We start from the raw sequence: 27,992 nt of genomic DNA, 5'->3' as shown, positions 1-27,992 counted from the left end.
TACTGTAGTTTGTATGGTAAACAACTGTAAAAATGGCCAGTAAATTACTGTATATATAATTATACACTATTTAACTGCAATATGCATCGCATCGTGGGTGATTTCTGTGACGAACTTATTAATTACAGTAAATTATTTTTATCAATTGATCACAGTAACTAATAGGAGTAAGTTACTGTAATTGGAATATATCTATATAATACATTTTTTTAAAGCTGTGAAACACATCTATTCTCTGTGTGACACATTAAAACACACACTGTCACAGTGTGGCAAAGTATTAACACACAGATTCTTTCTGATCTCCTTTCAGAAGAAATCGCCTTTTGAAGTGTTTCTCCCCACTTTTACGTCGGTCTCCTCCTCAGCGTTAACGCCCTTTCACACTGAGCGTGTTATTAGCCCACACATTAGCCTTCAGCTAATTCATGCCTGCACGATAGGTGGCGCTGACTTTGTCAGAGGTCTGTCATAACGGAACCCAGGGTGACAGGATGCAAGTGCAGAACTGCTATGAAAAAAGAATTTAAAAAAAACGCACAAAGAAGCCCGTGTCTCCGCCTTAGTGTTAGCCTGTGTCTCACTTTTCGTTCCATTCACTTCCATTCATATGTATGCCAATGCTTGAGACCGGAAATGCAAGTTCATGTGAAGAAAGTTTTTTCTCACACTGAAGGCTGCGTCCTAGTAAGGCTGTATATCTCAGCTGCCACGTCGTCAAGCGCCATCGAAGGATGCCTCAATTTGAAGGATCCATGGATCCTTTGTGTCGTGGCCTTCATTTGGCGAATTTTGAAGGATGCATCACTGCCTACGTTTACATGGACAATAGCAATCTAATTATTGACCTTATTCTGAATAAGACAATATTGTGATTAAGGTGTTCACATGAGTCGCTTTTAGAATATTCCTTTCATGTTCCCATTTTACATGTTATAGAAAATAGATAGATTAACGACACACGTCATTACATCCGCACACCACGCCGTCTGATGTTCCCTCCAGAATTTCACATATTGACATACAGTTCGTCTTCGTTGTTCATTGGCCTTTATGGTGTTCTATGTTATGTATAATGTTTTTGATTTTCTTTTGTACCCCTCTCCTGATCGGTACCGTATACAGTTTTGGGTGTTTCGTTTTTAATTTTATGAAAGCTTAGAGTGCGGTTAATTATTTGTCGTGCTGTACATGCAAATAGACGACTGCTTGAAGCCGTGGGTTGCGTCCGAAATCACGTACTTACCTACTCTATAGTAGTGAAAATACATGTATTGCACCTATTATATAAAGTAGCAGGTAAATACTCGGTTACAGACGCAGCCGTGCTCTCTTCTTTGTTGACAAATGGTTGAGCACTGCTGTGTGTGTACGTGTCTTGTCATGAAAATTCCCACACAATGTTAATATTGTGATTAAGGTGTATACATATCTATAATGCACTTCAATAATGCGACTAAAATAGGAATACTCCACACGTCTTAATTCCATTTGTGTTTACTTCGAGTATGACTTTAGTCGGGTTAAGGTCATCAATAATCGCTGTTTACATCCTAGTTTCTTAATCAGAGTATCGTCTTAATATCGGATTATTGTTGTCCATGTAAATGTACTGACTGTATCCTTCGCGCCCTCCAATCACCCACATGATAGACCTCAGACATGTATGGTATGAGAACTGCCTCGTGCAGTGTTTCGAAAGTTCCAAAAGGCCTCAAACTCTTCAAAATTGCAGCATCAAAATACAGCCATGATCACTTGATTCACAAACTCCGCCTCCAAAATGTGTTTCCCCCAAATTGCATCAACCAAATCTAATGTTGACCTTTTTAAGTAAGAATAAGCTCATTAGAATTCCAAAAATGCACATGGCTTAAAAGCTTTGTCTAGATTACTCAATATAATATGTTCGACATTTAATTGTTAAAAGTGTGTTTTAACAACTAATGTATATTATATACAACTAATATATTTAAGGGACTCAAAATATCAAAGTAAATTAACAAACATTAATTTATTTGTTGAAGACCTGTAAACTTTTGGGGTGTAAAATTTTGAACAGGATGATTGGTTTAAATTATTATTTTGTTTAAAGATCTTATTTTATATTATATTATATTTAGTGCTGCCCTTCAGAAGCTACATAGGCCTAAGATATTTATGTTTCCCAGAAGAGAAAACAATAATAATTTACACTGTTCATCCTGTTCAAAAGTTTACACCCCTCTGTCTCTTAATTCATCGTGCTGCCTTCATCAGTGAATGTTTTCACCTTTTGTAATAGTTGTGTACGAGTCCCTCAGTTGTCCTCAGTGTGAAAAGATGGAACTCAAAATCATATAAACTTTTGAACTGGTTCATTTGTGCAAATTCAGTTGTGTCTAGTGGACTATATGTAAAGATCTGTTATGTGAAAACACTTATTCAGGGCAGCAATAAATAAAAAAATAAATGCAATTTAATGATCTCGCTTATTTAAAAACATTTAATATTTTGCAGATTCTGACAGGGGTATATAAATTTATGAGCACAACTGTAGAAAATCAACATCAAAAGAGAAGTTGCCTGGAATGTGGTGACACTGCATACAGGAACAGATGGTATATTTTAACATTGGCATATGATAGATACGGTTGCCACCCATATTTGCAGTGGTTTCTGAAGAAATGTGACTGCTGCTTTAGTGTCAACCCATGCCTCTGTCTCAGTGTTAATTCAGAGCTGTCATGTCTCAAAGATGGTTGTGGAGGAAATCGCAGATTTTAAACGTTTTATTAAATAAACCAACAAAACACAAAAGATACTATGACTAATCCAAAACACTGTGGCAAGGACTAAACATAGGCTAACAGAACCAAAACACAGTAACACGGACAACGGTAACATAAGGCAAACATAAGACAAGGAAGCAGTGCAAACAGTGGCTATATATAAGCATGCTCGTTAACAAAAACGTGATTTAGGTGCAGGTGGTTATGTGACATTGATGTAGTAGAGTGCAGTGGCTGATGGGAACTGAAGTCCAGAGTACCTTCTTGATAAATGACAAGAGCTAATGCTAATGTTTTTGACTTACCTCCTAAGTGGGAAGTCAGAGCTCAGAATTACATAGTGTTCTACCTCCATGTGATAGCGCTACAAAGTGGGGAAAACCATAGATGCCTTTATGCCTTCATCCATTGTTAGCAACAAGCTAGCCAGCTAAAGTGGATATAAAGTCTACACACCCCTGTTAAAATGGCAGGTTGTGTGATGTAAAAAAAAAAAAAAAGAAACCATGATGAATCATTCAGATCATTTTCTACCTTTATTGTGAAATTTTAACCTATTAATTAAAGTGAAAAGCAATCATTTAGGTACAGTATATATATTTTTTAAAAATGTACAATATCCTGGTTGCGTAGCCGTGCACACCTGTAAACTAATACTTAATTGAAGCACCTTTAGATTTGTATCATGGCATTTAATCTTTTTGGGTAAGAGTCAGTTTGGGACGTCTTGACTTTTAAATTGAGCCATTCTTCTTTGCAAAAGCATTCTAACTCTTGTCAAATTATGAGGGCATCTCATGTGCACAGCCCTCTTCAGGTCACCTCAAAGATTTCCAGTTGTATTCAGGTCTGGGCTCTGGCTAGGCTATTCAATAACACTTAATCTTTTGGTTAAGCCATTCCTTGATTTGGATGTATGCTTTGGGTCATTGTTGTGCTGAAAGGTGAAATTCATTTTAATCTTCAGCTTACAAGCAGTAATGGAATCTCTGCAACTACTAGCTGAGGAACTCGAGGCCAATCAGGGATTCGTAGAAGAATATTTAAATAATTGAACATGATCATGGCTATTACCTAAGGTCACCATAAAGGCACAAGGAAAGATTGAATAAATGATTCTGTGGTATAAATGTATGCTGCTTAATTGTGATGTGTATATGCTGTTTAATTATGCTGTATAATCTAAAATGCATTAATCATACAAAAAGGTATGGAACGAGAAAGCAGAAAAATTGAGAGAGGATAAGGAGAAAAGGAGCTCAGAGAGAAAGCGGCACTACCGGCAAACCTACTGTACCCAAAAGCATCCTACACTCTACCGGGAGTTCAAGAGGAGCACTACACAAACATTTCCGAAACCTGGTCTCCCCTCACGGCAGCTTGCCGAGAGATATGGGCCTCGGCTCTCTGGAATATCTCCCCAACAAGTGGACAGTGAGATTGAATCCAGCGAATGGACGCACGAACAGATAAGAATATTAAAACAACAGCTGCATAAAGCTCTTAATCAAATGAGTTTCTTCCTACACCATGTTGATCAAGCCAGATATATGTTATATAATATAAGAAGAGAAATAAACATACACTCTGTGTATAAGATACCATTCAGGCTCTGAATAACATGACTGTTGAATAAGTGACTTAGCTCTCATACCCATATTAGGAGACTACTTCCTGTCTATCTGAAGAGTATATATAGCTGAATGGAACCTTCGAGGTGAAAATTTACGCCGTGGTTTCGCTCTTGTGCCACTCAAGCCCTACGGGGCTGTAAACCTGTCATGTCTGTCTGTCTGTCTGTCTGTCTTTAAGTGTGCCTAACATAATGCATTTATCTTCCTTATGATGAGGCCGCTTCCGTCTTTGTGTGTGATGTTTGCCTAACTTACGCATCTATCATTATTGTGATGAGACGCTCATGTTTTTATGTCTTCATGTATGCCTAACTTAGGCATTTATCATCGCAGTGATGAGATGCTTCTGTAAAAGTGTCTGTATGTTCCTATATCCTATATACTACATACTTATGTAAATGTATTTACTCTCAATTATCAACAGAGTGATGAGACTCTTATGTACGCACCATCATTCGAGTGATGAGACGCCTATGTTAAATATTGTTATTTTGAACCAATAAACCGAAGCCTCATCGTGGGTGATTCGAATACACTTCAAATAACTAGTAACGACTCCTGATTGAGTCATAGGCAATTTTCTCTTTCTTTCTTTTATTATTTTCTTCCTGCTCCACAAGACCGGCTTCCTACACAGAAGGTTCTGAGCCAAGAGGTCCCGGACTCTGCCTGATAAGGTAAGAAGGGGTACTCATTACTGAGCATTAGCTAAAGTTCGTAAGGCAAGCATATAAGTGAGATTATATTGCAAGTAAGAATCTCTTTTTGGGGGAATCTGAAATACAATGCAGATGACTGAATTTTTTTGCACTAAAATCACCCCGTATTTGTAGCTATTCATGATTCCTTCCACCCTGATAAAAGCCCCAGTTCTGGCTGAAGAAAATCCATAAAGCATGATGGTGCCACCACCAAGCTTCACCACGGGTATGGTGTTCTTTTATTGATGTGCTTTTTTGCATTAAACATACCTTTTGAAATAATGGTATGAATATATCTTGCAGAATTAGAATAATCAGACCATAACATATTTTGTACCATGAATTTAGGCGATTTAGTGATTTTAGGCGATTGCTGGACTATATACTGCGGCCGACGCACAAGAAACAAAGATCGCTCCTCCTGCGACTGCCGCTGGGGTGCTGAGGAGACAGCTCCGCTTCAGCACCACCAGTGCTCTGGACAGCCGGAAAACGCGTGGCGGCGGGACGGGGCCGCCGACATACACACGGCTGCTGAATGGCGGGCGGCACGGAAAAATTCCACCATCAAGCAGGCGACGGGAGAGTATAAAAAGGGCGATACTACACTCACAAGGGAGAGGAGGCTCTCAGTGTGCATGCGATAACCTTTGCTGTGTGTTTTACAGACAATCCCAACGCAAGCGAAGACCCCGCACCCTGGCTGCACCCGTGGCTTTTCCTGACGGCAAGATGGGATCCCGTTACTTGGGAAACCCCTAGAACACCCTCGGCAATCTTGCGGCGACGAAACACTTCACCTCACACCCCCACTTCGACTTTAGCACGTTCGCCTCACACCGCCAGGGTCTGGGTTCGATTCCCGTGGCTTTGTGTGTGCGGAGTTTGCATGTTCTCCCCGTTCTGCAAGGGTTTCCTCCAGGTACTCTGGTTTCCTCCCCCAGTCCAAAGACATGCATGGTAGGCTGATTGGCGTGTCTAAAGTGTCCATGGTGTGTGAATGTGTGTGTGATTGTGTGCCCTGTGATGGACTGGCACCCTGTCCAGGGTGTACCCCGCCTTGTGCCTGATGCTCCCTGGGATAGGCTCCAGGTTCCCCGTGACCCTGAAAAGGTGTAAGCGGTTGAAGATGGATGGATGGATGGATCTTTTCATATGACAACACTGAAGAAATGACACTTTGCTACAATGTAAATTAGTGAGTGTACAGCTTGTGTAACAGTGTAAATTTGCTGTCCCCTCAAAATAACTCAACACACAGCCATTAATGTCTAAACGGCTGGCAACAAAAGTGAGTACACCCCTAAGTGAAAATGTCCAAATTGGGCCCAAAGTGTCAATATTTTTTGTGGCCACCATTATTTTCCAGCACTGCCTTAACCCTCTTGGGCATGGAGTTCACCAGAGCTTCACAGGTTGCCAATGGGAGTCCTCTTCCACTCCTCCATGATGACATCACGGAGCTGGTGGATGTTAAAGACCTTGTGCTCCTCCACCTTCCGTTTGAGGATGCCCCACAGATGCTCAATAGGGTTTAGTCCATCACCTTCACCCTCAGCTTCTTTAGCAAGGCAGTGGTCATCATGGAGGTGTGTTTGGGGTCATTATCATGCTGGAATACTGCCCTGCGGCCCACTCTTCGAAGGGAGGGGATCATGCTCTGCTTCAGTATGTCAGAGCATATGTTGGCCTTCATGGTTTCCTCAATGAACTGTAGCTCCCCAGTGCCGGCAGCACTCGTGCAGCCACAGACCATGACACTCCCACCATCATGCTTGACTGTAGGCAAGACACACTTGTCTTTGTACTCCTCACCTGGTTGCCGCCACACACGTTTGACACCATCTGAACCAAATAAGTTTATCTTGGTCTCATCAGACCACAGGACATGGTTCCAGTAATCCATGTCCTTAGTCTGCTTGTTTTCAGCAAACTGTTTGTGGGCTTTCTTGTGCATCATCTTTATATATTCTTTATATATTCTTTATATATTCAGGTATAATATATTCTGTGCTGGTCTGTATCCAGAAGGTGTGTGTGTGTGTGTGTGTGTGTGTGTGTGTGTGTGTGTGTGTGTGTGTGTGTGTGTGTGTGTATGTGTGTGTGCACGTATGCATCGCAAGATGAGAAAATGTGCAGCTTAGGTCAGTTTTGCTGGTTCTCACAAGTTAACCTGGTATTGTTCACATATACCTTTTATAAGGCAGTTATAAGTAACATGTATCATATCATTATGTAACATATCATTATGCACATGATGAAAAGTACTTGTTCTCAAGTCTTGGGTTTATGTTTGCATCTTACCCCTGCTATGTTCCTTCAGCCAATGAAGATTGTTCGGCTGCCTCTTGAGTCTCTGAATCCTGCAGAGGCACATGAAAAGCAAAAGTATCCGCTCCTCAGGTAAAGACCAGCTGCAAGGCATTAATTTGTTGACTTTAGGTAGGGAATTCTGCTGGACATGGGATCCATTTCACTGGACAAGCAGTAGAAGCAAAAAGAGTCAGGCTAAACAATATTTATTTCAATATTTAATTCCACTGGCTAGAATAAGGGGAAAACACAGTATTATGTATGCATAGAGAATGCTTCATAAAAATTATATTGTGGTTTCATTAATTTTGGGGGCTGTTGAACAAAATGCATTCAAAACAAGCTTTAAAAATCTAGTTTGTTGTGCTTAATTTGTGCAGGAATAATAAACAAAGCACTTAATAATGCAGAAATAAACAGTAATTCAGATCCTTTGAAAAGTTTGTGTTTGTTCCAGTATTAAGGGAGAGGTTCTTGGCAGCTGTAAAGATTTTCAGATCAATAACTTCACCCCAGACACATTGGGAATCATGCGCCTGGGTCTTGGTTCCTCTTGTGTTCAATTCCAGAGAGGCTTCAGGTAATGGACACACAGGTAATGGTCTCTGTTATGCCCATAGTGGTAGTTTGTTGTATACAGTGGGGCATATGAGCAGTGAGGAAGAATGAGCTGTAGTGTTAGCTTCTTCTGGCTCAGTAGATCCTCTAGCATTGCTCTGCTACAAGAGTGCCTGATTTTTATATTCAGTAATTTCCTGTTTTTTGTTGATTACCCGGATTTTATTTTGGTCTCTAGGACAGGACAGGGCAGAGGCTGTTGGTGCTGTTGATCATTATGAGAATGATGATGATTGCCATGGTGGTGAGGAGCTTGCTCATTTGATAGACAAAGATATGGAGGTGGAACCAGAGTCCGACAAGCAAGTTGTGTGTGTGTGTGTGTGTGTGTGTGTGTGTGTGTGTGTGTGTGTGTGTGTGTGTGTGTGTGTGTGTGTGTGTGTGTGGACATCGGCCTGATTACACACCAATAAGATTGGGACATTTTTGATTGTGGGGACCTAAAATCGAGTCCCCACAATACTAAGCGTTGCAGCATGTTTATTTTATCGAGTTGAACTTCTCCACCAAAAATCTCATTAGTCCTCAACATTGATATTTACTCGATAAAGTGTGTGTGTAGGGGGGTGTCAAGTGTGTAAAGGCCCCCTCTGGCCAAAGACTGTAAAAACAATTGCGCTCGCACACTTGATTACGTAGTACAGCAATGCTGAACTCCGATTGGTTGACACAGAAGAACTTGATGAACTTTGAATGGTTGAAACAGCAAGCAATCACTGGAGCTTTGAGCCAATGAGGTAGTATGTTGTTGAATATCTCAGTTTAATGAGGCACCTGTGGAGTTCAATAGTTTGTGAGTCATGCTGGAATACAGAGACCTAATTGACTCTCTGGAAAGTAAAAGAAGACAACGAATTTACCACAGCAACTTGAAAGGATTTATATTCGACTTCATCTGGCACGGAAAAATCTGAACGTGAGTGCACATATATATTTGATATATTTATAAATGTAGCGCTGCTTACAGTATAGTCTGTGATTCACCTCGGTTCTGAATCGTGTTTAACAATAATATTGTCCGTTATAAGAAAAACGATTTTAATAGCTTTTATTATTTGCCTTTTTAGTGTTTTTTTTTTGTTTGTTTATTTGTTTTGTTTTGTTAAATGTGTATTTCGTCCGAAGCGTGATTCTGGTGAACTGCGCATCAGAAATGCAGAAACGCAGCAGGGCAGTTCAGGACTTTAAGTGGCACTGTGCTGCGATTCTGATGCGCAGTGCTGCGATTCTGATGCGCAGTGCTGCGATTCTGATGCGCAGTGCTGCGATTCTGATGCGCAGTGCTGCGATTCTGATGCGCAGTGCTGCGATTCTGATGCGCAGTGCTGCGATTCTGATGCGCAGTGCTGCGATTCTGATGCGCAGTGCTGCGATTCTGATGCGCAGTGCTGCGATTCTGATGCGCAGTAGTCATTCTTTAGTTCACTACTATTTCTAATTTAACTAAATAAATGTCTTCTGTTTTGTTCAAATTCAGTATTGATGCTGCAAGGGATGATGGCACTCTTGGAAGACCGGTTAGTGATGACCACGTTAACCCCAACTGCAAAATGAAGAGAATCATCATGAAAGGAAAGCCACATTTGTGCCTTTTTGCTTTAAGAGACATAACACCTGGAGAGGAGATCAGATATAATCATGGAGATGCTGATTGTCCTTGGAAGAGTAAAGTAAGAATGTTACTTCTTGTAGTAATCGTGGATAATTAGATGCCAAGTAAGATAAGATAAGATGATACTTTATTAATCCCTAGATGGAGAAATTAGGGTGTCACAGCAGCAGCCAAGAAAGAAGAGTTAAGAGATAGTAAGTAGAACAGTACAGGGATATATACAGTGAGGGAAAGAAGTATTTGATCCCCTGCTGATTTTGTACGTTTGCCCACTGACAAAGAAATGATCGGTCTATAATTTTAATGGTAGATTTATTTGAACAGTGAGAGACAGAATAACAACAAGAAAATCCAGAAAAACGCATGTCAAAAATGTTATTAATTGATTTGCATTTTAATGAGGGAAATAAGTATTTGACCCCTCTGCAAAACATGACTTAGTACTTGGTGGAAAAACCCTTGTTGGCAATCACAGAGGTCAGACGTTTCTTGTAGTTGGCCACCAGGTCTGCACACATCTCAGGAGGGATTTTGTCCCACTCCTCTTTGCAGATCTTCTCCAAGTCATTAAGGTTTCGAGGCTGACGTTTGGCAACTCGAACCTTCAGCTCCCTCCAGATTTTCTATGGGATTAAGGTCTGGAGACTGGCTAGGCCACTCCAGGACCTTAATGTGCTTCTTCTTGAGCCACTCCTTTGTTGCCTTGGCCGTGTGTTTTGGGTCATTGTCATGCTGGAATACCCATCCACGACCCATTTTTAATGCCCTGGCTGAGGGAAGGAGGGAAGGATATATATATATTGTGAGGGATTAGCCCGGGGAAGGGCAGTGTACAGACCCACAGGAGACAGAAGGATGTTCGCAAACGGTGGTTTATTGTGGCTAGGGTGAGGTGAATGGGTTATAAGTGGATGAGTGCGGGGTTTTGTGGAGGCGTGACGGCCGGCGGAGTCTACTCGTGGCGGAGGCGGGATTCCCGAGGCGGGGCGGGGGTTTTCCCAGGCCGGCGTCCTCCATATGTGCGACTCTCACTATCCGGCGGTCTCGTCCGCTCTTGTACCTCCTGGAGAGAGAGAGGGAGAGAGAGAGAGAGAGAGAGATTAGCGTGGGGCGTGAGGTTACCGTCGTGATCGGAGATTGCGAATCGCTGCAAACACGCACGGAGTCCGTCTTGACGCTACGATATTCTCTTCCGCTCTAAAGTCTACTCACCCCTGTTAAAATTGCACGTATTTGTGATGGAAACAATTGAAACTAAGATAAATCTGGAACATTTTAGGGAAAATTAGGAAAAATATAAAACATACAATACCCTGGTTATTAAGTGTATTTATTAATAGTAAGTGTGAACATCCGTTTATAATTGTGGATGTGGCTGTGTTCAGAATGAAACAATCACATTTGATCTCATATTCAAAAGTAATTATCATATAGCTGTCATCAGTGAAATTATTCTGATTAACCCTAAATAAAGTTCAGCTGTTTCTGTAGGATTTTCTTCACATCTTCTTGGTTTCCTCTCACTGCTGAAGCCATGGTCTGCGAAGAGCTTACATTGCATGCATGGTATCTAACTTGTAGAAAGGAATCCATCAGGAGAGGGGTATAAAAGAATTCCCAAACATTAAATGTATAATGGAACACTGCGAAGGCCATTGTCAAGAAACAGTGAAAATGCAGTACACTGACATCAAGAACAGGACGTCCTTCCAAGATTTACAAAAGGAAAAGACAAAAACTTATCAGGGAGGCTGCCAAAAGACCTACAGCAACATTAAAGGAGCTGCAGGAATATTTGACAGGTACTGATTACTCTCTGCAGGTGACAACAATCTCTTGTATTCTTCACATGTCTGGGCTATGGCGTAGGGTGGATAGACAGAAGACCTTTATCAAAAAAACATCCAAACCCAACTGAATCACTCCAAATCATGTGTTTTGGTCTTAGGAGACCAATTCCAAAAGGTATAATAATACCATTAAAAGAACACCTTACCCACAGTGAAGCATGGTGGTGGAAGCATCATGCATTAGGGCTGTTTTTCCCACCAGACCTGGGGCTTTTATCAAGATGGAGGGAATCAAGAATAGCTACAAATACCAAATTATAGTGCAAAACCTTCAGGTGTCTGCTTGTAATCTGAAGATGAAAAGGAATTTTACCTTTCACTACGACAATGACCCAAAGGATACATCCAAATCAACAAAAGAATGGCTTAACCAACAGAAAATCAAAGTTTTTGAATGACCTAGCCAGACCCCAGACCTGAATCCAACTAGAAATCTGTGGGGTGACCTGAAGTGGGCTGTGCACAGAGAAAAGCCCTCACAATCTGATGAATCTAGAATGCTTTTGCAAGAAAGAGTGGGAAAATATTGCCAAGTCAAGATGTGCCACACTGATAGACCCAAAAGACTGAGTGTAATAAAATAATATTCATTTAGGGGTGTGCACACTTATGCAACCAAGTTATTGGTTTGTAATTTTTCCTATTTTTCCCTAAAATGTTTCTGATTGTTTTTCACTTTATTATTATATGTTGTAATTTCACATTGAGGGTGGAAAAAGTTCTGACATCATTTATCTTGCCATTTTAACAGGGGTGTGTAAATTGTTTATATCCAGTGTATGAATGGAAAACTATTTCACATGACACTGCAAAAAGCCATGCCGATCAATATCAAATTTGAATTAAAATATTAAAAAACTATCAAATACTAAAGGCATAAATCAAGATATTGTGCTCCTTTCCAAAAGTATAAATGTTTTGTGAAAGTAGGCTGGCTATTCATTTAGAAATAAAATATTAATATTTTAATATTAATTATATATATATATATATATATATATATATATATATATATATATATATATATATATATATATATATATATATATATATAAAATTATATTTTAAAATATAAATATTTAAAAGGTCTGATGAACACAAATCCAATTCCTCTTTCACACCTCTTAACTTCCCTAACAGAAATCTTCTTTCTGTTAATGCTGTGCGATCAGATCCATATATCACTCACCATGTTGTTTTTCTCAGAGGAAGACTGCTTGCAAATGTCCTGCATAGGGGATGGAAACGCATTTTAATGTTTAATCGTTTCATTATTATACTTATCCAATTCAAACTCCAAATGCCAAATTACATTTTTAAAACAGAACATTGTGTTAAAATACGTCATGATTAACTGAAAAAAGGTAGAAGAAGAAGAAACATTACTTCATTTGGAACGTCTTCAAATACAGATGTATAATTTTTAAACTAATTATCAACCATATTCAGAGTTGGCAACTTAAGCCCAAATGTTAAATAAATATATTAAAACTGGAAAAATAAAAACAGACTAATAGGTTGACTTCATATAAATGAGAAAGTGAAATTTATATACATCATTGAAATAGGAGCCTAGTGTGCTGCCAATATACAGAGATCAGCCATAACATTAAAACCAGTTGCCTAATATTGTGTAGGTCCCCCTTGTGCCACCAAAATAGCTCTGACCCATCAAGGCATGGACTCTACAAGACCTCTAAAGGTGTGCTGTGGTATCTGTCACAAGACGTTAGCAACAGATACTTTACGTCCTGTAAATTGCGAGATGGGGCTTACATGGATTAGACTTGTTTGTACAGTAAATCCCACAGATGCTCGATCAGACTGAGAACCGTGGACTTTGGAGGCCAAGTCTACACCTTTCATGGTCCTCAAACCATTCCTGAACAAATTTTGCAGTTTTTCAGCACGCATTATCCTGCTGAAAGAAGCCACTGCAATTATGGAATACCGTTGCTTGGTCTGTGTCAAAGTAACATCTACATGAATGCCAGGACCCAAGGTTTCCCAGCAGAACGCACATGAACCTGGCCATCCATATGATGCAAAATAAAATGTGATTCATCAGACCAGACCACCTTATTCCATTGCTCCATGGTCCAGTTCTGATGCTCACGTGCCCATTGTAGGTGCTTTTGGCAGTGGACAGGGGTCAGTATGGACACTCTGACCGGTCTGCAGCTATGCAGCCCCATACACAGCAAGCTGTGGTGCACTGTGTGTTCTCACAACTTTCTATCACAGCCAGCATGACCTTTTTCAGTAAGTTGGGCTACAGGAGCTCTTCTGTGGGACTGAAACAAACGAGTTAGCCTTCGCTCCCCATGCAGATCAATGAGCCTTGGCCACCCATGATCCTGTCACTGGTTCTCCAGTTGTCCTTCCTTGGACCATTTTTGGTAGGTACTAACCACTGCACACCAGGAACACCTCAAAGACCTGTCGCTTTGGAGATGCACTGACCCAGTCATTTGGCCATCACAATTTGGCCCTGGTCAAAGTCACTCAGATCCTTATGATTGGCCATTTTTCCTGCTTCCAACATATTAACTTCGAGAACTGACTGTTAACTTGCTGCCTAATATACATCACCCTTTGCCAGATGCCATTGTAATGAGAAAATCAATGTTACTCACTTCATCTGTCAGTGGTTTTAATGTTATGGCTGATTGATGTTATGCTGCATGAAGAGAAGGTGAATTATTTGCCTTTGCCTAAGGGTCCAGGAGTGATTGGCTAGGTTTTTTTTGTTTCGCTTTGTTTTTTAAACGGCCATATTTCTATAGCCCAGTGGTCCAGATTGGGCCATAAACATGTTATTAACTTGTGAGTTGCTGAGTTATTTGCCATGAGTTCACATGTCTGATTTATTTTTGCAGATTTCAAGTTATTACACCGAAGCAGACCAGCAGCTGCTCCAACTTACGCCACTGGCCGAGCAGTGGACGTAAGTACAGAAAACCGTTACTGGACACAGCAGGTGCATTCTCTCTTGTTCCAGTGTGGGGAATGGAGGAGGGCAGAAAGCCTGCAACACCACAGGGTGGGCAGCCAATCTAGGCACTTTAGGAATATAATCTGGCATAGGATACAGTAAGGCCTTGGCTAATCCAGGGGCAAAGTCAAGGCAGGAAGGGGCAACAGAGAGAGCTTGTAGATCACCTACTCACTTGAGAGATGTTAAGGCCCGCAAAAGAGCTACCTTTAGAGTCAGAAGCTTCTAAGACGCTGACTCTAAGGGCTCAAATGGGGCCCCTGACGGACCTTCCAGGACCACAGAAAGGTCCCAGGAAGGTATGCCTGGCCTGCAGATGGGCCTAAGCCGCCTGACACCATGCATGAACCTCGAAGTTAGAGGATGTTGCCCCACAGAGGTTCCATCAACAGGGGCATGGCTGGCCGAAATGCGGCCATGTAAACCCTGATTGTAGAAGGAGCCCACCCCACTGAGAAATGTTCTTGTTAGAACTCCAGGACTGTAGCTATTGCACAGTTCAGTGGGTCTACAGTGGATCCCTGTGGATGGGAATCTCCCAAGGAGTGCCATCTAGCAGGGCTAGAACTTGTGGGAACAGAGCGATGGGGTGGGGGGGGGGGGGGGGGGGCGTACAGATGTGACCTTGGCCAAATGTGCACCATGGCGTCCAGCCCTAACTGTGCAGGAGGAGTGAGGGTGAACCACAGCGGGCCGTGTGTTGTCTCCTCAGAGGCAAACACATGCAGTCCCGCTTGGCCAAACTTCGCCATATGGACTCCACCACTTGTGGATAGAGCCACCAATTCCCCTGCCTCAACAGGATGTCTGCCCCCATATTCCCAGAATGTACATTGCACTCACTGACAAACTTTCCTTCTGCCCAGAGAACAATTAGTTGCGCCTGCCTGAACAGGGGGCACGGACATAATCCTCCCCGGTGGTCAATATATGAGACCGGTGTGTTGTCTGTAAACACATGGTGACCTCTCAATTGAGGAAGAAGGAATTTCAGTTATTGAAATATGGCCCACATTTCTAGGCAATTTATATGCCGCTCCAGATGAGGGCAGCACCAGAGACCGTGAGCTGGACAGCTCTAAGACTGCGCTCCAGCCCGTGAGGGAGGTGTCTGTCATTACCTTCTTGCACTAAGGAGACATCCCTAGAGTGTGACCCAAGGCTAGAATCCGGGGACACTCAACCTTGGACAAAACCCCCAACTTCTCAGCCACCACTGAACGGTCTCCTGTGCAATAGGCCCATAAGCACCAATAGTCTCCCAAGATCCAACTTTATCTTGCTCAATGTTGATAGGATTGACCCTACGCATGTTGGGGATAGAAATGCCCTCATCATAGTAGAATCCTTATAACCCCCAGAAAAGTTGTCCACTGCACTGGGGAAAGCATATTTTTCTGAGGTTCCACCCAAGCCCCAAGCTCTTCATGTGGGCGAGAACAACATCTCGATGTTGAACTGCCAGTTTCCTGGATCGTGCTAGAATTAACCAGTCGTCCAGGTAGTTTAGTACACAGATGCCCTGGAGTCACAGTGGAGCCAGAGTGACATCCATGCACTTTGTGAAGGTGCGAGGGGATAAAGATAGCAATATTTCTATGTGGAAATATGCACCTTTTAGCTCTATCGTCACAAACCAGTCCTCAAACTGAATCTGTGGAATGTTAAGTTTGGGCATCAGCATCTTGAACCTGTATGTCTGAAGAGTACAGTTCAGATGACGCAGATCTAAAACTGGCCGCATACTCCTATTTTTTGAGGACCAGGAAATAACGGCTGTAAAAACCTCCCTCCCTCAGGGAATGGGGTACATGTTCTATGGCCCCATTGTCCAAGAGGGATCTTACTTCCTGTGCTTGCGTCGGGCTCTGGTCTGTGCTGACTACTGTGGTGAGTACACCTCTGAACCGGGGGGGGCAAGCTATAAAATGGACCCGGGAAACCTTTTCTACAGTAGACAGAACCCATGGAGACACATTTTGCAATAGCTTCCATGCTGCCAGATGGTCTTTTAGTGACGTTAACTAGTCCACATTCTATTGGAGAGAAAGCATCAGATTTTAGTTGCCCTGTGACAGCTTGCTGACCACAGAACACTGAAAACTTGGGACCGTTTTGGTTAGAGGAGGCCCTACAGTAGCACTGAGGGCTAACTGCCCTAACAACCTCATGTCCCCTGATACGTCCCTCCACGGCCCCTCAGGACCGCTCTTCTTTGCCTGCTTGGCCTTTATGACCATTCTCAGATCAGGCCTAGTAGCAGGCCACGACCGTGGCTGCCCGGTTCCCCTTGTTGTCTGCGGGGGTTGGCGGGCTGCCATACTCGCCTTCTGGGTCTCCCTCGCACTAGTGCTGGCCCGGGCTCCACTCTTGGATGCCCGGGTGAACTCGAGACAACAGGGAAGGAACTGGCTGAATGCTGCCATATGTTGAGCTCACTCAGCAGGTCTGCTTGGTAGGCCTGCAACACTGTCATTGTCTGCAGTGACCCTCAAACAAGACTACTACTGCATAGGCCTTGCCCACCAATGCCACGGTGGCCTTACACGGTGGCTTGGATGGCAAAGCCGGCCCCCATAATTACCTGCCAACGATGGAGAGAGGTAGCTCGCAAGCACCTCCTCCACCTTCAGCATAACTAAATAGCCATGCCGTTCATTCCCCACAATGGCTGAATAATCCAACATCGTGGGATTATAAATACGGCTTATACGTGGTTTTCCCCCAGAAGCCTGATATTTTGTCATGCACTTCTGGAAGAAAGGGGAGTTTCTGCAGTGTGAGGGATTTACTTTCATTGGGGAGAAAAAGGCTCATCCAGCCTTAGTAATCACTTCAAACAGCTCTTTATACTCTGCTCTCAGTTTTTAGCACATCCTTCTGGTTCCTCGGAGTCAGAGAGGAATTATTACTATTATTTTTGGGTGTGTGTTTTTTCTCCCCCTTTTGGCTTTCCATTGCGGAAGGAGGAGTCACGACGTGAGCTCCAAAATCCAGCGGAGAGCCGAACCCGGAAGACAGAGCAAGAGATAGAGCAGCGCTCGTCTCCGGCTCCTCTTCTAGATCCATAAGAGATCCCCCAAACCTGAGATGGCTAGCTGCCTCGGCAGTGGCTGGCCCAGATCGCGAGGCTCTGAAACCCAACTCGCTTCGGCTTCCGCCTATAAGGGCGCGAGTCGCGAGCCGAGCTGCTTAATGTAGACATTACCATGCGCAGCCTCTCGAGGCTGCCATCGCATGCTACATGACTAGACACTTCACCCAGAAAGTGTGCACTATTCCCCGTGATGAAATGGGAGCAAGCCGTAACACACTTCCTGAATTCTCTTACTCATATTTTTCTCTGTCGCTCATTCCTTTTTTTCTTCTCTTTTTTTTAGAGGGATAGAAAAGTTCTGAGATTTTGAGAAAAGATAGCAATTAAATGAAGCGTCTTTTTGTTTCTTTACACAGACAACTGACATGCAGTCTTTGCTGAAGATAATAAAGGCTGATGGCGAGGTTCACAGGTGCCATATTTATATCACTTAATTACCACGTCACCTGATCATGGCAGGCCTATAAATAGGCATGATTTTACACAAGCTTCAGATGCCGGTCGCGCGTCAGGCGCTCCCCATAGTGTTATGCTAAACGCAACGTCGAAGTTCCCTTTGAAAGGGAACTGTATTGTGTGTTTTCTCAGGTTGCCTTTGTTTTATGTATGATTTCGTTTGAAGATCTAAATGTATTTAGTATGAGAAATACACAAAAACAGAAGAAATCAGGATGGGGTAAATACTTTTTCACAGCACTGTATTCTACATATGAAACTAAAACATAAAATCCATGGAGCTAATAAATCTGATTATTGAGGTACTTCTGAAACCCAAGATCAGTATAAAAAAGACAGAACAACCAACCCAGAAACAGAATCACTGAATACATATGAAAACTTCCCAATGAAACAGGAAAGGAACTATACAGAACAAACTAGACGAATGAAACCAATGATTGCGGAAAGGGTGGTGTAAGAAATTCACAAATGGGAGCAAACAATTCTCTAATAAAAAAAACTGCATGTGTTAAAAATAAAGTTAGCAAAAGCTCAACTGAAATAACCAAAAGTAATATAGAAAGTAGTGAGACGTGTGTCATGTCTCACTTGTATGCTGTATGTAGCTGAGTACATTACACAGACTCACCTGTATGTGTACATATGGTGCAGATTTAGGAGTCCAGGTACACTTCATGCCACTGTTGTTCCAATAACACCCAGCTGAGACACAGGCTGTGCACCTAAATATTAAATAGACATTAAACTATACCAGACGCCCATACCATGACTCTTGGTGTCATCCAGAATATGATATATACGGTGTCATCAAATATCTATTATATAGGCCAATAACATGTTAAAGTGACAGATGGTTGGTTACAGATATTTGGTTTTTAATAATGGATCTTCTTACTGAGCATCTGATTGTGTATTCTCTGTGATATTTGGGCAGCTCCTCAGTGTCAGGCTGTCTGTGAAGATCTGATCACTAATATTGACTGTCACTGTGACTTTGAGTCCTGGAGAAGTAGAGCAGAGTTACATATTGTTGGGCAAAATCAATTCATTTTAAAAAAAAAAAAAAAAGGTTTTTTTTTTACTTAGCCAATAAAATGTGATATGACCCACACAATTCTGAAGAATACTGTGAAAATACTGACTATCAGAAGACAGGTCCTTTTCAGGGAAATTGCAGGAGCAGCTGGGAAAGTGTGCAACTGGGCTAGTACACAGATCCACACTTCCTGCCTTGAATGTACATGTTAAAGGAAGACTTTCTGTGGCCTCCAGGTGCAGGTATACAGTCAGATTGATCTGAGAGTGGACAACAATTAATAACATTAAAAAGAAACAAATACTGTACATTTCCATAAAAAGATAAGAGGTTTTTCATATTTCATTCAATAACATTTACCTCTCCAGGGATCAAAGAAATAACCTGAAAGGAAATCAGCTCTTTCTGAAAAGAATCTTTAGCAATGGAGATCCAAGATGGTGCTGTACACTCCTTCTGCAAACAGCATCTAGAGTGAACAAAAATGAGGGGACAAAAAGAAATGCCTAATGTCAGAGGGCTGCTTTGTTGAACACATAACCACTAAAACCCGTGGATAACACGAATAAGCAAGTGGTTTGAGAAGTCTGGTCATGTTTTGAAGGAATATATATATATATATCAGAACTCACAGTATGTTTTCTCTCACAGTGTGATGGATTTCCCCTCACTCTGTGTGCCGGAGCATGTGCCGAGTATGAACTGCCCGAAGCGCAACAGCATGCAGTTCCGGGTCAACAGTGATTTTGTTTACTTTTGACAATTGTGGGTTTTTTTGTTTGTTTCTGTCCTGTCTCCGCCCTTGTTATGCATTGGTTCCTCCCTAATGTCTCAGCTGTTATTGTTTCCACCTTTGGTTACATTTATCATTTAAACCCCTCATGTTTCTTTGTTCAGTGCAAAGTATTGTGTGTTTCTGTGTGTTTTTCACCTGACCCATACCGAGCCCTTGATCCTAGTTCCTCGTTAAAGGGATTTTGTCCTGTTTTGTCCTCGTATTTCTCGATTTTTGTCTAAGCCCTGTTTATGCCGTTTTGCCAATTTGACTCCTCACTTGCTTTTTGACTATGTTTTTGCCTTTCGATTTGGAATTGTCGTGCACAGTAGATTAGTGGTTAGCAGGGCTCTACAGTGCGACCATTTCAGTAGCATTTGCAATTTTGTGCGACTGTGGAAAAATATATAGACATTGCGAGTGACCTGTTTAAAGTTGAATAATAAAATCAGAATAAAAACTACAACTCCAAAATGCATCTACACCGTGCAACAATTTTCAGACTGCTTTTCATCACCTCAGTCAAACGAACAAAGAAGCCATTATGATGACAAGAGTAACACTGAACATCATTTGCTTCTCTCAACTTGCTGATCTCATAAACCGCCATCTTTTATTGACACAATATTATCAGCAGACATGGCAACAATTTACTGGGGGACCAATCTAAAAGGAACAACTGATGAACAAAAAATAATAAAATCTAAAGACAGAAAATGTGCTTAGTTATAAATAAATCAGTTAATATAAAAAATAGATATTATAATTAATTCATAAAATATAAATAAAATGACAAATGAAATAATGTTTAATTACTATGGGTTGCATTTAATATCAGTTTGACATTAAGCTTAGTAAGCTATTTCCTTAGAAGGCTATTAGCCTTCATTTTTGTGTTAGTTACTTTTAATTAGGACTCTTTATTGTTTAAGATATTTAAAAATAAATATTTTATGCTTGTTTATTTATCAATTACCCAACAGTATTTCTCATTGCTATTATTTTAATTCAAATAACAGTGACCATGAGCAGAGAGCTTACATTTAACTGTTTATGACCTCCTGATTAAAGCTTAAACGAAAAAAGATTGGCATCTCGATCGGTATCAGCTGTAAAAATCCTGATCGGAGCATCCCTAATGAACACCATTAACCTAAAGCGCTTTGCATCTGACGGGTAAATTAACTCATCCAATCACATCCTATATGAGATTATTCAGATATATACACAATATACACAGAGCGGTTCGAGAACTGACTCCAGCCCAGAACCATGACAGTGGAAAATGTCTAATAGTGTAGCTTTAAATATATTTAAGAGGAGCAGACTTCAAAGAGTGAACACTGAGGTTTTTTGTATTTGTTTACAAGATGAAACAGGTTAATGGTTGTTGTTTTTTTGCATACAGCAAATTAACTGTAAAATTAACTGAAAATATTCAATTTAGTTTATAGAAGGTAAATGAATTTGTCATGGCTCACGCTATGTTCTTAAATTCTGTCATAATTGACCAGCTCAAGTTCTCTCATGCCTACTTGTGTGTTATATTGTAGCACATTAACATTAGCATCTCTAAAAAAAAACCCTGAACTTCAACCGTAAAAATAATTGTTACTGTAGAGACCTGGTTAGCACATTCCCCTCACACCTCCTGGGCTGGGGGTTCAATTCCAAAAACGCAGCCCTGTGTGTGTGTGTGCATGTTCTCCCCATGCTGCAGGGATTTCCTCTGGGTACTCCGGTTTCCTGACCAGTCCAAAAACATGCATGGTAGGCTGATTGGCATGTCCAAAGTGTCCGTAGTGTATGCATGGGTGTGTGAATGTGTATGTGATTGTGCCCTGCGATGGATTGGCACCCTGTCCACGGTGTACCCTGCCTTGTGTCTGATGCTCCCTGGGATATTCTCCAGGTTCCCGTGTATCTCCCCAGTTGTCTATCTCACTCCACTGATCATTAATGAGAGAAATAACCCCTCAAACAGACAGAAAAACAGCCTCTTTTCCACTGTTTGGTTGCATGGTTACCATAGCTGCAATGTGTAGTTCCATGCTGGTGAGAACAATTTTCTGGTGTCTATTGTGCTAATTAAAAAAGCACCAGGAAGTAGCTAAGAAAAACGACAGCAACAAAATGAAGTGACTCGTTCTGTTTATTGCTGATGGAGTGTTTGAAATCTTGTACAGCACATAATATATGCTGTAAATAATCTTAAAAACGAACTGCGCAGTTTAGGTAAAAACTGCATGAATGTACAGATGTTCCTAATAAAGTGGACAGTGAGTGTATTTCAGTCTGTAAGATATGTGCTGTTACTACAGACAATTACACTGCATCAGGTTGGTGATGCACGAGCATATAAGGCAGTAAGAGCTAACTAATGAAAGAAAGCTGAAAAAAAGGCATTGGTTGCTGGAAGAGTTAATGAACTGAATATAGAACTGAACAATGAACATAAACATTTCATTAGTGAGAGATGTAAAAGAGTTGGTTAGAAGGTTACCTTTTTGTGACCCCACACCATCCACAGAAAGGGTCCATGCTGCCAATGCAGTCTCTTAAAGTGCCATACATACCACACTGAGTCACTGCAACACGTTTAATCTACAACATACACACACACACACACACACACACACACACACACACACACACACACACACACATACACACAAACACTATTAAGCTATGGCATTAATTGCTATTATTTGTCTTATTGCTATTAGGAGTTAACCATTTGTTTAAACTGCTGAAGTGAACTGGCTGATTCTTAACTTTGAGCACTGCCTCTTAAATCATTTGGCATAAATAATGAATAGAGTTGGTCACTTGTCTCAATTTCATCCTAAAAATCCATGTGTGCAGGCACAGCTTTAACTTCAGACCAGCTAAAACTCACCTGATTTCTCAAAGCTATGTAGATGTAATTATGATCCACTGGGTCAAAGTACATTCTGGGAAACACCATCCTGTCATCATCAGATCTGTATAGTACTTTTGCACAGCCAGACCTGTAATCTGTGTCCAGTACAAGCTGTCATATGACACAAAACAAGGCTTGGAATCATTATGTGGAGTTTCAACACAATGCATGGCCTTCACAGCCACTGTAAAGATTTATTTACCAGCTTCTCATATAGAGAGGAAAAGTGTGTACATATCATAGTAGATAGATGTAGACATAGGCAAACTTGTATTAGAATTAATAATAATAAAAATACATGAAGAAAAAGAAAAAGTGTGCTGTCTTCACTGTGTTTATAAATATACTGTTGTTGTACATAACATAAGAAACATTCTTTTTGCATTGTCTTCAATCTTCAAAAACATATCTAGTACATGTGCTTGAACAATAATAGTCTGCAAGTGTTGTCTGGCTGACTGTGCGTACAGGGTTTGGGTGTACCATTTACCATGAAATATAGAGAGAGAGAGCGAGAGAGAGAGCGAGAGAGAATCAGACCTTCATCAGTTGGCCATTTGCAGTTCCGATGTACAGCACAGTCCAAGACCCTTTAATTTTCGCTGCCACAGATGTCATTGAATTGTGTTTGAATACCACAGCAAGGGGATCTACAACAGCCTCGATATTCTACAGGAACAAGACAAATGGTTATCAGTAGAAACCAGGCTTGGGGAGTAACGGAGTACATGTAACGACGTTACGTAATCAGGATACAAAAAAACAGTTACAGTTATGTCAGGAAACAAATTAATCAGATTACAGGTAAAAAAAAATAATGATAATAAATTTTAATGTAATTAAAAAAGGAATACTATTTGGACAGCAAATCTTTTGACGTAACACAATATATACGGAGTTGGGAGGGTTACTTTAAAAATGTATTCCATTACACTTACAAATTACTTCAAAATAATGTCATCAGTAATGTAATCCAAGTATCACAATATGAAAGTAATGTAATCTGATTATTTTTGGATTACTTCAAGGCCACATATGCAAATAAAGTCGAGAGAAAAACAATATGATCTAAAATACTTTTATTTAGAGCTTAAAACATGTTCAATATTTGGATTAGTTTTAAGAAAATAAATAAATAATGAATGCAGATTTAAATGCACTGAAAAGGACACACCATTAGCACTATTAGCATCACATAAATGTATATAAATTCGTAAATTCTTTTGAATGTCCATGGAACAAAATAAAATATCAGATGCCATGAGTATACATTCTACCACTTTGTACACATTTGAATGGCCATGTGATACGAGTAATGTGATTACATGAAATTAAAATGACCTTATATGGTCATGGGTGTTGTTTCGACTCAGGACAGCTTCATTTGTTGCTATTGTCAAGCAACTGTTTAACACTGTACACAACAGCGCTTCATCTTCACTCTGAGAGTAGGATAATGGTTGAGAGGCAGGAATTTGGCCAATAGTTGCGGCAAGTCTTTTATAATCGACCAATCGGTGGGCGAGAAGGCGGGACTTAGGCCCTGTTTACACCAGTGCTTTTTGTTTTTAAAACGTATAACTTTTGCTACAGTTATGTCTACACTCCGGCCCTCGAAAACGGAGACTTTTGGAAACGTTTTAGTTTGAAAAACAGACCAAAACAAAGACTTCTGAACACGAAGAAGTGGCCCGCATCAGGGACAATAATCTTTTATTTATTTATTTATTTATTTATTTATTTATTTTTATTTTATTTTTTTAAAAAAAAACATTGAACATGTTTTAAGCTCTAAATAAAAGTATTTTAGATTATATTGCTTTTCACTTGACTTTATTTACATATGTGGCCTTGAAGTAATGCAAAAATAATCAGATTACATTACTTTCATATTGTGATACTTGGATTAAGTTACTGATGACATTTTTTAAAGTAATTTGTAAGTGTTATGAAATACATTTTTAAAGTAACCCTCCCAACCCTGGTAATAACATATATAACCTATATAACATATATATGTTGCTTGCATGGAGATTATAAATAGGTCTACGTTAAAATGTTTTAAGTTTTAGAGCAACTATCTAAGTGTTTCAAACCTGTGTTGATCTGGGACAGTCTGGACTGCATCTGATTTCTTCAGGAGGATTCACTGGTCTGCTGGCAGTAATGTTGTAAATAGCCAACACAGTGTTCTCAGGGTGGTCTGGACGCTCTGCAGTGAATATTCCCATCCATAAAAGAGAAGACTCCGACGAGATAAAGGCAGAGGACACAAGTTTCTGGCGAAGTTGGTCATCACAGCAGCGTAAAGTTGCAACTTTCAGAGATCTCGTCATTTCTGTTTTTTTCTGGTTGTTATCCATCTTAAAGAAAACCACTTTTTTCATTTTGCTGGTTAAATTAATGTTGGCGAAGAGGTAGGACTGAAACTGTGAAGATACCTGGAAACCGTTTACCCACTCAACACCAGGAATCTTAATGTAGGCTTCAGTTGTAGCAGAGTCTGATTTAGAAAAAATATCACCATGCTGAGTGTAGAGAGTGTTGTACAATACCACACCGGCATCGGTACACATTTTCTTTTCATCATTATTCTCTCTCCCCACCAACATGTATGTGCCATTACTGTCGCCTGGATAATCGACAAGGAACGCAACGGATGATTCGTTCACAAGCGGTCCAACCGGCAAGTTCTCCATGTAGATAGTTCGTGTTATATCATTTATATCCAGGACCTCGCAGTGTCCGCAGTTCAAAGTGCCGCATGTGATCAGAGTTCCGTTCGCCTCGAAAGGCAACAAGATGTTCACTGCGTTCTGGTCCGTGGTGTTTGATATGACTTTAATCTTCTCCACTTCGAGATCGTGCCGCATTTGGTGGAGCTGAGAGTCGGTAACAACAAACACCTTACCGTTTCCCACAGCAAAGTGTCTGATCACATCGTTAAAGTTGTACTCAGACGTGCAAATTGCTCCTTTAAAGAGAATAAATATCCCGAGTAAAAGCGTCCTCATGGTGTCCGTACACGTGGGGGCTGAATCCCGGAGCCTTCAGCCTTTTAGACAGATGAACTCTGGAGCCTGTGTCTGCTCACTGAAAGTGAATAAAAGTGACGGCTTCCGCGTAAAGAATGTTTGCAACACATCCTGTCACCAGCTGAAAGCCGCACAGCTGTTAAAATGCACAGCTGTAATGTGTCAATCGCTTTTTATTTATAGGCTAGATAAAGATGGTTATCTGACCGCATTGTTGATCACTGATCAACTTCAGCACCTTCAGTACCATCAGGTAATTTAGATTTATGCCACTGATATGAAACTTTTAGATTAAAACGGGATTGTTCATGGTTTAGTGCTGCGCCCCAGTGGTGTTATTCACACACAAAGGGGACTGGGTGAATTCAGATATATTAGAATAGCAGATAAACTGAATAATTTGCAGTGGAAATGCTCTCTTTTTGTCTGTATGGAGTTGTGAATGAGGACTTTATGAATATTAACATTTGATGAACACCTGGTATAAATGGTGGGACTCTGCACCACTGCCCCTGTGGACGAGCCGCCACTGTTTGCACTGATCCACTGATTTTTCTAGCTACTTCACTCTCTAATATTGACTTAATTCTGAACTTCAGCACTCTCATTTCTAACACTCAATACACACTGTTAACCCTTACTGTAGTTTGTACGGTAAACAACTGTAAAAATGGCCAGTAAATTATTGTATATATAATTATACACTAGTTTTTCTACACACCCAATATTAGAGCATAGTCTCAGTCTGTCATTCTCTCTCTCTCTCTCTCTCTCTCTCTCTCTCTCTCTCACACACACACACACACACACACACACACACACACACACACACACACACACACACACACGTGTGGCATGAACTCTGATATACAGAAACCCAAACCAAAAAAAAATTCCGTGAAAGAAAATCACAGCACAATTAGAGGAAATAAACCATCATGCAGCACAATCTGTAGCTACAAGTATGACTGAATCTCTCAGCTGTGCAGATCTATGTGAATTTTGCTACATGAACTAAATATCATAAAACCTGTACAGAAAAAAATGCTTTCTTGTCTTTAATTTATTTATTCATTTACATGTGATTCATTTACGTATGGTTCATTTACATGTGATTCATTTTCATGAGATTAATATTCAAGTGATACATTTTCATGTGATTCGTTTACGTGTGATTCATTTACTAATTTGCTTCTCTTTAAATCCAGTTTTAGACTGTGATATTACAATGGTCTTTCCAGATTATTACTTGCTACACTGTATGAGATAACCCCAGTAAAACTGCCTGAATTCTATAATATAATTTGTTCACCATGTTAAGTTTAAATCCTCTAAAAACAGATTCACAATTAAATAACACTACATTCTTCAAAGCATTGGCATGTTCTGCTCACTCTCACAATCCTCCAAACACCCAAAGTCTCCATAAACAAATGAGACAGCAGTGTATCCTACAGAACCCGAACGTTGTCCACAATGTGAAAACAACTCGGAGAGTAAACTGGGCCAACCAACAAAATTACCAAGACTGATAAACAGTCTGCACACAATAATAAATATAATGTCCTTACCTTTTAAAGACTTGTAACAAATAATATAACAGTGTAGCACGTAAAGCCGAGGAGATAACACTAATAAAATTAAATAAACAGAAACTCTAACCCGGTCAGAGCATCGAAACAGAGAAGCACATTAATACAGAAGTAGATTTTAAGAGGAGTGAGTCCACAAAATCTAGGCGAAGTAATGCAACGACAATATCTTCAATAAGAATCCGAATTCTGTGGAGCTGGAAGGCCGAGTGCAAAAAATAAAAATAAAAGAAGAGTGAAAGAGATTCCGCTGTGTAGGTGATGCAGTTCACCCCGATATCAAGAGTTTAACATAATCTCCTGCTTCCTCCGCTGAAATAAAGTCCTTCTGACCACCGTTATATGTAATGCGAAGACGAGCCAGGTGAAGAATTCCATAGCGAGCGCCCTCAATACCACGCAGTTGACGCCGAACACAATGCTTTCTGTACATTTTGTGTATTAATATCACTGATTATTTCATCCAGCGTCACCTGGAGCTGTTAAAGGAAGTGACACTAATACAGTTCCAGAAGACTTCAATTCCCACAAAAATATGAGAACATGAACAAGCACAGCCTATCTGTACATCTAAACACGAG

General features: G+C 40.7%; 2 protein-coding genes across 2 annotated transcripts; both read right to left on the bottom strand.

Moving 5' to 3' along the window:
• Positions 1-10,503: 10,503 nt before the first annotated feature.
• Positions 10,504-22,916, bottom strand: LOC108262304 (plexin-C1). The gene is made up of 8 exons (XM_053684376.1): positions 22,761-22,916; positions 22,365-22,465; positions 19,447-19,555; positions 19,193-19,346; positions 18,946-19,051; positions 18,679-18,772; positions 12,689-12,727; positions 10,504-10,712 (listed from the first exon to the last, which is right to left on the bottom strand). The coding sequence occupies exons 1-8, from the start codon at positions 22,827-22,829 to the stop codon at positions 10,602-10,604; spliced, it is 783 nt and encodes a 260-aa protein (XP_053540351.1). The 5' UTR covers positions 22,830-22,916; the 3' UTR covers positions 10,504-10,601.
• Positions 22,917-23,318: 402 nt separating this feature from the next.
• On the bottom strand, positions 23,319-26,047 carry LOC128634065 (uncharacterized). Its single transcript, XM_053684038.1, has 2 exons — positions 24,881-26,047; positions 23,319-23,453 (listed from the first exon to the last, which is right to left on the bottom strand). Exons 1-2 carry the CDS (start codon positions 25,796-25,798, stop codon positions 23,319-23,321), a joined length of 1,053 nt encoding a protein of 350 aa, XP_053540013.1. The 5' UTR covers positions 25,799-26,047.
• Between the last annotated feature and the right edge of the window lie 1,945 nt (positions 26,048-27,992).

Source organism: Ictalurus punctatus, chromosome 12 (assembly GCF_001660625.3).
Source record: "Ictalurus punctatus breed USDA103 chromosome 12, Coco_2.0, whole genome shotgun sequence".
NCBI classification, from domain to species: domain Eukaryota; kingdom Metazoa; phylum Chordata; class Actinopteri; order Siluriformes; family Ictaluridae; genus Ictalurus; species Ictalurus punctatus.
The sequence above is the reverse complement of the archived record's forward strand: the minus strand, read 5'-3'. Positions and strand labels throughout refer to the sequence as shown.